The sequence below is a fragment of the Cebus imitator genome, unplaced genomic scaffold, assembly GCF_001604975.1.
Source record: "Cebus imitator isolate Cc_AM_T3 unplaced genomic scaffold, Cebus_imitator-1.0 Scaffold2, whole genome shotgun sequence".
NCBI classification, from domain to species: domain Eukaryota; kingdom Metazoa; phylum Chordata; class Mammalia; order Primates; family Cebidae; genus Cebus; species Cebus imitator.
The window spans coordinates 93,952-106,824 of record NW_016107317.1 but is presented as its reverse complement, the minus strand read 5'-3'; the positions used below and the strand labels follow the sequence as shown (position 1 = coordinate 106,824).

At 47.0% G+C, this 12,873-nt stretch overlaps 1 protein-coding gene across 1 annotated transcript; it reads right to left on the bottom strand.

The window, feature by feature from the left end:
- Nucleotides 1-459: 459 nt before the first annotated feature.
- On the bottom strand, nt 460-12,510 carry LOC108303875 (apoptosis facilitator Bcl-2-like protein 14). The gene is made up of 3 exons (XM_017527813.2): nt 12,051-12,510; nt 3,164-3,665; nt 460-636 (listed from the first exon to the last, which is right to left on the bottom strand). Exons 1-3 carry the CDS (start codon nt 12,116-12,118, stop codon nt 460-462), a joined length of 747 nt encoding a protein of 248 aa, XP_017383302.2. The 5' UTR covers nt 12,119-12,510.
- Between the last annotated feature and the right edge of the window lie 363 nt (nt 12,511-12,873).

Here is a 12,873-nt window from a genome sequence, read left to right as displayed (position 1 = left end):
GGCAAGTCACTCCATCTTTTTGTTCCTTGGTGTCCACGTTGTTAGACAGACTGAGGACATTCTGTAATTTTTCCCTCTGGTTCTGCTATTGGAAGGAGGTGTAGGAGCTGAAATATCTAGCCTGCAGGCCTGCCGGACGCTGCCTGTTTCCATCGTCGTTTCCTCTCCTTTTTTTTTGTTTTTTTAAAGCCCGAGTCTTGCTCTGTCACCCAGGCTGGAGTGCAATGGCGCAATCTTGACTCACTGCAAACTCCACCTCCTGGGTTCAAGCGATTCTCCTGCTTCAGCCTTCCAAATAGCTGGGATTACAGGCACCTGACACCACGCTGGCTAATTTTTATATTTCTANCCAGGAATTCTTGATGACTTTGTGGAGCTGTCATATCAGGCCTGAACTGCCAAACTTTTGTCCTCTTTTAAGGGAGAGAAAAGCAAACATGTCTACAGCTAGTGCTCAACTTACGACCACAGTCGGGACCGCGGACCGGTCGTAACACGATTTGGTCGTAAGTTGAGTAGGCTATATGTACAGTTGAAGTGGTGCACGCGGAGATGGTAGTGCTGCCGGAAGCTGGTCCGCACTGTCGTACGCCCAGCTGGGCAACGTTTGCGCTGCCAGACGTGGAGCAGTCGTGGCTAGCGATTGTGGTCATAAAGTCGAATGGTCGTAAGTTGCATAGGTCGTAAATCGATCAATACCTGTATTATTTAAGCCATAGGTGTTTGGCTGTTCCACTGAACCTAAGGCTGAACCTAACCTTAACTATAACATTTCATGTGAGCAAATCGTAGCTGTGGAGAAACGAAAGATTCACAAGTAAAAAGCCTGGGTTGGTAGTCTTTAAACCTAGTGTTAATGTCCATTTCTACATCCTGAGGCCTCTTCCTAACAGACTTTGGTCTTGGGACATAATCTCACAGTTCCCACGTAAGCCTGGTATCTGAGGCCTGGCAATGGCTGCATAAGGCTACATTGTGACCTTCAGTTAAAAGAACCTAGGTGAAACCAAATTTGTCAGCCCTGATTTGTATGTGGCAAAATAGAAAAAGAAAGTGAGGCTCCCCTGGATCATGCCCAGTGTAAAACCAACACAAGTGATGCAAGTAAAAACCACATAATTAACTGACTAAATGCAAAAGTGAGGAGAAAGGTGAGAAGGAAAGATAAGCTGTACATATATGCTAAAGCCTTCTTAGGAGGTAATCATTTTTCATTTTTTTGAAGAATATTTTAGATATATATATTCAGCCATAGGTACTATTCAGCTATTCAGCACATGAACACATCATCTAAGTATTTTTGAATTTAATCTTTAATTCTTAATCTCACATAAAAGTTTTCTTTCCCTACTGAAAAAGAAAGGCTACTCTTGAAATTTTAGAAAATAAAAAAATGTCAAATGACACTCCAGTAAATATTAAAATACAGAATGCAGTTTATCTCAGCAAACATCAGAAGACTAAAGTCTTAAAGACTTACTTTCTGTCTGCTGGCAAAGTCCGCAGTACAGGCCAAGTAGAAAAGCCTGTTTGGGTACCTCTAAATTATTCTTTGCCCCAGAGCCCAGATGCCACCCCCAGCAGAAGCCATGGCTGGGCGGAGGTGGCTAAGGGGTGGGGGGGTGGGTGTGGAGGGAAGGTCCACAGGGGGCTGCTCCCTCTAGCTTAGAGTTCAGAGAGCAGATGCCTTGCTATAAAAGTTAAACAAGTCCAGGGAGCGGCCTGGACTTTGGGTGAGTCCAGGCTCTGCTACTTCCTGGCTGTTTCCTTGGTGAGCCCTTTTTGTGGGACTCCGATTTCCTCATCCTGTCTGTGCCACAAGGCTCCCCCAGATGATCCTGACCATGCTCCCGCTGTTCTAAACATCGGAAACTCTAATGGGAAATGGGAGTTCCCTTGATCATAGTGAATGATCTAAAGCTGTCTATGAGTGGGCTAATTCTCCAAGCAAGCCGGGACTGTCACGTTTAAAAACTGAGTCATTACTGCCACCTCTTGACTAATTATTGACAAGTTACCCAGGCCACGCAAACCCAGCAGGAGGGGGCCTTTCTTTTAAAATCTGGGCTTCAGGCACTGGGCTTTGTTGAAGGGAAGAAGATGCTTATGCCAAGGTGTGTGCATGAAGGGCAACTGTCTTCTTTTTTTTCTTTTTTTCAGAGACAGAGTCTCATATGTTGCCCAGAGCTGGGGTGCAGTGATGTGATCTCGGCTGACTGCAGCCTTGACCTCCTGAGCTCAAGTGATCCTTCCACCTCAGCCTCCGCAGTAGCTGGGACAACAGGTATGCACAACCATTTCTGGCTAATTTTTTTATTTTAATTTTTTTTGTGTGGAGACAGGGTCTCGCTATGATGCCAGGCTGATTTCAAACTCTTGGCGTCAAGCGATCCTCCTGCCTTGGTTTCCTACAGTGCTGAGGTTATAGATATGACAGGCACTCACTCTGTCACCCAGGCTGGAGTGCAGTGGCACCATCTTGGCTCACTGTAACCTCTACCTCCCAGGCTCAAGCCATCCTCCCACCTCAGCCTTCTGAGTAGCTGGGAACACAGGCGTGCACTACCGTGTCTGGCTAATTTTTTGTATTTTTGGGAGAGACAGGGTTTTGCCATGTTGCTAAGGCTGGTCTTGAACTTCTGAGCTCAAGCAACCCACCCACTTTATCCTCCCACAGTGCTAGGATTACAGGTGTGAGCCTCAGCGCCTGGTGAAAATGTTTTATTCAATACAACTAATTTTGTCCCACTGAGGGAAAATTTTGTCAAAATACTCCTCAGTTGTTTTTGTAGGATAAGAGTCCTTTTACTCTTGCTCTCTGGTCCCATCAACCATACAAGGTAGAGAGGGTGGGATACCCAGTCTACAGATGGAAACACAGAGGGCCTAAGCTAATGAGTTGACTTAGGAAGAGCGGCAGCCCAAGCCCCTGGTTAGGGCTCCTTCTTTTATGTTGGTGTGTGGCACAGAGGACTAGGAATTTGGGCAACAAACTTATTTACAGATGGTGGAGAAAGAAAACCAGTCCTAGCATGCTTCCTTTCCATCATCCCCCTTTCAGTCTTCAGAAAAGCAGGGCAATTATGATTGAATATTAATAAGCTGGAACACTGAGGCACAACGCATGCCTTCTCTAAAGCCACTTTATGAGATGAGATGTAACACTCTGCACACAAAGAAGGGAAAAACTAGGATGTAGGAGAGAAAGAAATCCCAGATGCCTACCTTCATGCTCCAAGCGCAGCCTCTCATGATAAGCAGACCTGGACCTTTGCTGGCTGTGTGAAACTTGGTTTTCCAATGTCGTTAGACCTTGAGCAGAGACTTTGGCAGGTGGGATCTGCAAATCTTCCTTCTCCACTACTCCAAAGAGTGCTTTCCAAGAAGACTTCTTCTTGGCAAGGTTTATGGGCTTCTCACTGGATTGGGAATTTCTGCAAGGCCATGACACCTGTGTCCCTGACTCATTTGCTGACCAACTCCCCAGATTCCTCAGGGACAAACTTCTTGTTCGCAGCAGCTTTGGTGAGGAGGCAGCAGGGGTGCTCTTGAAGACATGGTGTCCGGCGTAGTAGGCGAGGATTTTGAATTCTATGGTGTTTAGGTCATCATCTTCTAGGGGGATTTCTTCCAGGTCACACGCACTGGTGCTACACATGTTGGGCCTGTAACAACAAAGTCCACAGTATGCCCATTTGTGCAGGGCCATTTACTCTTTACAAGTTAGGAGAGACAGGAGTAAAAACTCAATAAACTTTTTTTTTTTAGATGGAGTTTCGCTTTTGTTATTCAGGCTAGAGTGCAATGGCATGATCCTGGCTCACTGCAACCTTTACCTCCCGGGTTCAATCAATTCTCCTGCCTAAGCCTCCAGAGTAGCTGGGATTATGAGGGAATGTGTTCTCTTTCGGGGTCCATGAGGGGGTGTAATTTTAAGGGCAAGAATTTCCCAATGCCATGCCCCCCTCCCATCTCTCTCCATCTGAGAGATTTAACAGTTTATGTTTGAAATTCTTAGGCATGGGAAAAAACTAAAAGTCAGTCACTCCAGCAGAAGTTCTAAGGAACTCCTTTCATTGGCCCAGGGTCTTGGAGAAGGTGGGAGTCCCTCCCAGGATAAAAGTCCGTGTCCACACACCTGGATCCCCTCTGGAATCCCCTTCCATACTCTTCGTGGAAGTCTTTCTCTTCTTCTCTTTTCTCTACCTAAATAAAATCACCTTCCTGCAACACTTCTTCGGTCCAATATTTACTTTTATGAGCGTACGGAGCACCTGCAGTGTTCCCATTGCTTATTCTTTAAGAGGCTGGAGACCAAGGACCCACAGCATTCTCTCAGGAGAGCTGTGCCTCACCAGCACCCAAGAAAAAACCTGGTTACAATTACAGGCATGCGCCACCATGCCCGGCTAATTTTGCATTTTTAGTAGAGACGGGGTTTTACCATATTGGTCAGGCTGGTCTCGAACTCCTGACCTCAGGTGATCTGCCCGCCTTGTCCTCCCAAAGTGTTAGGATTATGGGTGTGAGCCACCGTGCCCAGCCTGGCAAACATTTATTGAACATCTACTGTGTTTGCACTGGAGGGTAAAGAGGGAAAAGCCACAGTCTTACTGGGGTGGGAAGAGAGACACAGCCATAGCTAACTCCACACAAAAAGAATGCGCTAAGAGGTCTAACAGAGATGCAGATAGCCATATCAGAAAGCAGGGATAGGAAGCTTCAAAGAGAGAGGCAAGTGAAGGCTTTTGGAAAGCTAGAAGGATAGACAGGTGATACTGGGGCTAAGAACAGGGTGGGCAGAGGGGAGATTATAGGTGAGTTCAGAATGTGTTTGAAGAGTGGTGACAGAACTGGGACAGCATAACTATGCAGTTTGCAAACAGCCAGGGCTCGAAAATAGTGTGCAGAAAATAGGTGAACTAGCACTTGGGTCCAGATTACGGTGGTCTTTGACTATCAGGCTGAAGCTTTGCATTTTCTCACTTTGATCAGCACATTTCAAAAGGAGCTGTGGACTGTGGAGTTAAAAGGGCTTGTTGGGGAGGTGGCAGAAGAGGGAGGCCAGCTTAGGGAAGACAAATGCCTGGGCCCTGACCCTTACCTCCCTCTGTTCCTTCTCCCTCTACCCTCTGCTTTACCTTGTCCAGGCTTCTCTCTCTCTCTGTCTCTCTTTCCTTTTTCTTACTGTATTTGGTGTGCCATGTAAGATTTCTTCTGAAAAAAGAATCCCGTTATTTTATTTTACTTTTTATGAATTCAAAACATGCTGATGGAGACAATGGAGAGCTGTTTAAAGTTTTGAGTAGAGAGCAATGTGATCACAGGCGAGTTTTAAAGCAACAGGATGCATTTTGTCTTTATTTCTATACGAATAGCAGGATAGATAAAGAACTGATTTTGTTCAATTTCCTTTGCTTAAGCTTACATGAAATAACTCCTTTTTCCGGTTTCCTGCTAGGAAAGCAGTTCTTTTTGCTAGTAATCTATTTTCTTCTGCTGTCTGTTAAGGACTACATTTTCCTTTTTGTCTCAGATGCGAGAAAGCCCAGATCTACCGTGTTAAATGTCACAGGCAATGCATGTATCAAAAATGAGCTTGGGATTTTTAGTCTAACAGTCCTAAATTCAGACTGTGGCCATGCCAATGACTAGTTTTGTGACCTGCGGCAAGTTACTCTATCTCTCCAAATATGAACTTCCTAGAGGCAAATTGCACAGATTTTGGGAGGGTGTAGGATACACAAGAGAAATCCCTACACAGAACCTCGCTCAAAAGTGGTAGCTATTTTTTATTTTTATTTTTTCTTAGTTCAACTACTGTCCTAGGCCCTCAGGCTCTTTTTTTTTTTTTTTTTTTTTTCAGACTCAGTTTTGCTCTGTTGCCCAGGCTGGAGTGCACATCATAGCTCATCATAGCATCCAGCTCCCTGGCTCAAGGGATTCTCCCACCTCAGCCTCCGGAGTAGCTGGGAGCACAGCCGCACACCACCACACCTGGGTAAATTTTTTGTTTTGTTTTTTAGAGATGAGGTCTTACTATGTTGCCCAGGCTGGCGTCAAACTCCTGGGCTCAAGTGATCTACCCACCTTGGCCTCCCAAAGTGCTAGGATTATAGCCAGGAACCACTACCATGCCTGGCCTCAGGCTGTCTTTTTCTTTTTTTTTTTTGAGATGGAGTCTCACTCTGTCGCCCAGCCTGGAGTGCAGTGGCACGATCTCAGCTCACCACAACCTCTGCCTCCCACATTCAAGCGATTCTCTTGCCTCAGCGTCCGAGTAGCTGGGATTACAGGCACGTGCTACCACGCCTGGCTAATTTTTGTATTTTTATAGAGATGGGGTTTCACCATGTAGGCCAGGCTGGTCTGAAACTCCTGACCTCAGGTGATCTGCCCACCTGGGCCTCCCAAAGTGCTGGGATTACAGGTGTGAGCCATTGCACCCGGCCCAGGCTCTGTCTTAATACGGCTCTTAATCATGCTCCCTTCCCTTCCTGGTCTAATGTAAGACCATCTCTGGGCATACAAGCCAAAAGATAAATAAGCTATAGTGACATTAAGGGGACTGGCTGGCATGTTCCTCTTTTTCTTTCCACTGCACCCTGTCATACCAGGACCAAGTTATAAAGAAATGGGACAGTAACTGCAGACAGGGTTCGAGGCAGTGTGAGGCGGTACAGACAAATGGGCCTGGGTGTCTGAAGGATGGATGGCCAGGGCTGGCTCAGCCTCTAACTTGCAACATCCTTGGGCAAGTCACTCCATCTTTTTGTTCCTTGGTGTCCACGTTGTTAGACAGACTGAGGACATTCTGTAATTTTTCCCTCTGGTTCTGCTATTGGAAGGAGGTGTAGGAGCTGAAATATCTAGCCTGCAGGCCTGCCGGACGCTGCCTGTTTCCATCGTCGTTTCCTCTCCTTTTTTTTTGTTTTTTTAAAGCCCGAGTCTTGCTCTGTCACCCAGGCTGGAGTGCAATGGCGCAATCTTGACTCACTGCAAACTCCACCTCCTGGGTTCAAGCGATTCTCCTGCTTCAGCCTTCCAAATAGCTGGGATTACAGGCACCTGACACCACGCTGGCTAATTTTTAATTGTAGAGACAGGGTCTCACCACTTTGGCCAGGCTGGTCCTGAACTCCTGACCTCAGGAGATCCACCCGCCTTGGCCTCCCAAAGTGCTGGCATCACAGGCATAAGCCACTGTGCCTGGCCTCCTCTCCTTTATTTAGAAGAGGCTCATACTGGCTAACAGCAAAGCTGTTTATTTGAGGAACTGCTCCTTGGCCGGGCCCCAAGAAAGCAAGGGTCCCTGGCTAGGTGCATTCTGATGGAGGTGAGCCTGAGAGGGATGCAGGGGGCTATGCCACAATATCAGGTGACGATGGAGGGGACAGAAATGGCTCTCCCAGTGCAGCAAAGGGCAAGTTGCAAAACCCGCCAGACCTACTACACAGACACAGTTACACAACCTCCAAGCCCCACAAACCTTGCTCACAAAACTCAATGTGGGCAAATTCTTGAGGAATATGGCATGTGGGGGTCATGACCGCCATCCTTCCTCCTTCTCTGCTGTTTCTTCACATTCCTGTCTTATTCCAGGGCTTGGACAATCTTTTTACTGTATAAACATGTAGATATATTTGAGATGATAGAGAACTAAACGTGGTGTGTATTTTAGATGATAGTAAGGAAGTATTGATCATCTTGGCTGGCACCATGGCTCACACCTGTAATCCCACCACCTTAGGAGGCCAAGGTGAGAGGATCACTTGAGGCCTGGATTTGAAGACCAGCCTATGCAACCAAGTAAGATCCCATCCCTATTTTTTAAAATTTAAACATATATTATAAAAATTTAAGGCCAGGTGTGGTGGCTCACACCTGTAATCCCAGCACTTTGGCAGGCTGAGGTAGGTGGATCACCTGAGGTCAGGAGTTCAAGACCAGCCTGGCCAACACGGTGAAATCCCATCTCTACTAGAAATACAAAAATTAGCTGGACATGGTGGTGGGTGCCTGTAATCCCAGCTACTCCGGAGGCTGAGGCAAGAGAATCTCTTGAACCTGGGAGGTGGAGGTTGCAGTGAGCTGAGATCGCACCATTCCACTCCAGCCTGGGCAACAAGAGTGAAACTCTGTCTCTAAATAAGTAAATAAATAAATAGTAAGAAAAGATAATCTCATTAAATGTGGTAACATTGCCATTAAAAAGCACATATCTGGGCTGAGTGCGGTGGCTCACACTTGTAATGCCAGCACTTTGGAGGGCCAAGATGGACCTATCACTTGAAGTCAGGAGTTCAAGACCAGTCTGGCTAACATGGTGAAACTTTGTCTCTACTAAAAATATAAACATTAACTGGCTGTGGCGGCATGTGCCTGTAATCATAGCTATTCAGGAGGCTGAGGCAGGAGAATCATTTGAACCCAGGAGGTAGAGGTTGCAGTGAGCCGAGATGGTGCCACTGCACTCCAGCCTGGGCAACAGAGCCAGACTCCGTTTAAAAAAAAAAAAAGTACATATCTGTAAGTATATATAGTATATGTGTTTATAAAACAAAGTAGATATACTGTAAGATATGAAGGGGACTTGGCTGCCTTCCCCAGCACCTAGAGTAGTGCTTGAGGCTCTGCTGACTGAGCTCTCCTGGCTCACTAATGGAAGGTGCTCAAATATCTGATGGCTGATTGAATGTGTTATAGGGCTGCCAGACACATTCAGAATACAGGACACATTCGGTCACATTTGAAGTTCAGCTAAAGAGCAAATAATAGTATATGTCCCAAATATCACAAGACTAATTTATAATAAATATTAGTATATGTCCCAAAGAAAATATATGTTAAAAAAAGAAACCCTCATACTTGTTTTTTATCTGAAATTCAAACGTAACTGGCTGTCTTGCATTTTTGCTTGCTAACTCTGGCACCCCTAGGAGTGGAAGCTGTTGCTGAGACACACTGAGACCTGAGGTACGTGCAAGCAGGCAAAGTGGGCCACCAAGCGGGGTGAGGCTCCGGTGGGGTCTGTGGTCAGAATTAGGTGCAGCAGACTTGGTGGGAAAAAGCCTGAGTCTAGCAACAGCCAGACATGGAATTTCTCAGGAGAGGATTCAAGGCTTCCTTTTGTACTGAGCGGCTCAGGACACTGTAGGTTTGATGTGTACCCTGGTCCTTCAGGAGCTGTGTCCTCGGGTAGGAGGCTGAGCCCCCTCGTGAAGCCAGTAACACCGTGCTGCTGAAGAAATTCCCATTTACGTTAAAAACAAGACAAACCCAGCTGGGCACAGTGGCTCACGCCTATAATCCCAGCACTTTGGGAGGCTGAGGTGGGCGGAGCACTTGAGGTCGGGAGTTTGAGACCAGCCTGACCAACATGGAGAAACCCCATCTCTAATAAAAATACAGAATTAGCCAGGCATGGTGGCACATGCCTGTAATCCCAATTACTTGGGAGGCTGAGGCAGGAGAATTGCTTGAACCCGGGAGGCGGAGGTTACAGTAAGCCGAGATGGTGCCACTGCACTCCAGCCCGGGCAACAAGTGAAACTGTCTTGAAGGAAAGAAAGAAAGAGGAGAGAGAGAGAGAGAGAAGAGAGAGGGAGGGAAGAGAGAGAGAGAGAGAGAAGAGAGAGAGGGAAGAGAGAGAGAGAGAAAAAGAAGAAAGAAAGAAAGAAAGAGAGAGAGAAAGAGAAAGAAAGAAAGAAAGAAAGAAAGAAAGAAAGAAAGAAAGAAAGAAAGAAAGAAAGAAAGAAAGAAGAGAGAAAAGAAAAGAAAAGAAAGGAAAGCAAGCCAGATCCTTTTAATGTAACACAAGGGCTTTAAAATTGTGTGTGTGTGTGTGTGTGTGTGTGTGTGTCCACGCGCGCGTATGTGTGGGGTGTGTTTTGCTGGAGAGAGGACTTCTTTTAGAAACAAGTTTGCTAATGCTGTTTCAGCAGCAACATCAGAAATCAGGGAAAACCACCAAGGTTAAGATAGACCACTTAGTCCTTCCGTTTCGTAAAATACAAGATTTTTGTTGTCTTACAGGCAAAAAAGACGACTTGGCCCAGCCAACAGGCAAAACTAAGGATGAGAGGGGATGAGAGAGAGGCAGAGAGAACAGTGCTCAGGAGCCAGCCGCAGAAGGGGGCTACCCTACAGGGGAGGGATGAGGGGCTGCCGCCGCAAGAGCCTGGATTGCACAGAGCTAAAGAGAACAAATAGACACAAAAGGGTTAAGAGGGTTTAAATGTATATAACAAATGTACATGCCGGGCCAGTGGCTCATGCTTGTAATTCCAGCACTTTGGGAGGCCCAGGAGGCAGGATCACTGGAGCCCAGGAGTTCCAGGCCAGCCTTGGCTCCGTCTTTACAAAAAAATGAAAAAATTAGCCAGGCATGGTGGCGTGTACCTGCAGTCCCAGTGACTTGGGAGGCTGAGATATGAGAATCGCTTGAGCCTGGGAGCTGGAGGCTGCAGTGAGCTATGATCGCCCCAGTGTACTCCAGCCTGGGTGGCAGAAGGAGACACTCTCTTAAAAAACAAAATAAAAGCTGGGTGGGGTGGCTCATGCCTGTATCCTAGCACTTTGGGAGGCTGAGGAGGGTGTTTCACCTGAGGTCGGGAGTTCGAGACCAGCCTGACCAACATAGAGAAATCCCGTCTCTACTAAAAATACAAAAATAGCTGGGTGTGGTGGTGCATGCCTGTAATCCCAGCTACTGGGGAGGCTAAGGCAGAAGAATTACTTGAACCCGGGAGGCGGAGGTTGCAACGAGCCGAGATCGCACCACTGCACTCTAGCCTGGGCAAAAAAGAGCAAAACTCCACTCAAAAACAAACAAACAACAACTAAAAAAAAGCATAAAGAAAAAAACCCATCCACACAAATGTGGAGTTTTTCTTTCTACTAATCCTCATTATAAATTACTTGATTGTTCAGTTTATAGCTAAGTCTTACTTTCAATCAGCAGCAATTGAGTATTATCACAGGTTAGATCCCTTCTGCTCTCAGCTGTTCCTACAGAAATTTTAGTTCATCCAAGAAGCCCAACTTTGGGGTTCATGGAAATATAAACCATAAGTTTTATGCTTATGTTGATAGAAGCCCTGGGTGGGGCCCCTGAGTGCTCGTTCAGAACGTGGAGGGGAGATTTCCGTTCCCAAGGGAGACCTGTGAGGCTTATTCTAATTCAGGGCCTCAGAGGACACAGCCCTGCCTCACCCACCTGTGTTTACCTTCCTGCTCCTTGTCTATAACAAACCTGCACTCTGAGAAGCAAGGCTGCTTGGCCTCTTTTCCTCCCCGAGGTGGCCGGGGTCCTCCACATCTGGCCCCAGCGTGTCCTCTGGGAACACTGGCTGCCTGGCCGGGTGTGCTAAGAGGCCGGCTGGGAAGGCTACACTCCAAGGAGCACCTACATTCCAGGTATCGCCAGACGCAGTGTTGCGGGGTTCTCACTTGTTGAGGTTAGATTTCACTTCCCGGCAGTGGCAGCTAACAGATGAGCACACAGAGGAAACCGTAGCAAGCACCTGGTGTTTCCACACACAGAGGCGGACACCACCCAGCGCCGCAGTTGTGCTGGACAGCTGGTTCTCTGTGCCTCTGCCTGTCCAGCAGTGAGGGGTATGGAGAATCCCGTGGCGGCTCCATCCCAGCAGAAGACCTGACTTCATGTGCTCTGGACACACAGATGAGCCCTGAGTGGATCTTGTGGGCACTGACACTCATCCCCACAAAGCCTCTCACACTACATCCTAAGCTCAGCTTGGTTCTGTTGTCTGGACCCTCCCCTTCTGCCCTTCTCCTCTCCCCATCATTTCAGACCTCTCAGGGTCTTCGTGCCTTCCGCCTGGACTGTTCTTTAATACTAAACGTGAAATGAGGAAGGAGAGAAAGTGCCTTAATTTCCCACAGTAGAAGCTGAATGCTAGACAGAGCCTCAGGTCATATTCATCAAACAGAAGGACCAAGACTGTAATGGTGGCAAGAAGTGGGCAGGGAACTCAGGGAGGAGGGAGCTTTCTAGAGGGGAGAGAAAAGGGTCTTTCATTTACCTGTGCCTTAGACTCAGGGAGGTCTCTGGGGGCCTAGACCTCCTGCGGATGAGTACCCAAGCTCCCATGAGGTGCTCAGTTCTCTGATCTCAAAGCAGGAATTCCCATGCTGGCTCCAGACCCTCCATCCCTGTAGTGTCCAGCTTGGGCAGTGGTGTCCCTGGCCACGGAAAGCCTCTCATGTCATTGCATATCTCACCAGATACACAAACAGAGAGGACTGTGTAACGTTACATGCCTCAACTAGTAATGTATTCTTAACTGAACATCCCAAACCCTCTGTAGCAAAAGAGAAATGAAAGAGAAACCTAAATAACTTTTCTTTCTCTTTCCTGGAACTCCGATAAACTAGATTCTCAATGTCATTTTGTGACCTGAGACTTACATGATAAGAACTTTGTAATAAACCCAGTAAAGAGCTCCCTGAATTAGACTGCCACATTTGGCAAAGAGCTAAAGACCAGGCTGTGTCCTCCTGCAAAGGCTGAGAATGAAGACTGGTGCCTCCTGGTGTTACCTGTCTGGAAGCTGTCAGTGATTTCTCCTGCTTCAAGTCAAGTGGCAGTAAGGATACTTCTATACCTGAGTCTCTGTCCACGAAACTCAAGAGGAAGCTTTCAACAGGTCTTCTTGGCTTGTCGTTTGGAAAGACCCATGTAGTTTAGAGCTCCAGGCTGCAGATTCTTCAGGTTTAGGACTAAGGCTGAAAAGAGGCTTAAAGAAGAATCACTTCCTTATTAAGCCCTGCCCCTGGCTTTTTAATTGAAGGAGGGGCTGACCTTTGGCCATGTAATTTGACTCTAAAATTCTGCATCTGTTACCT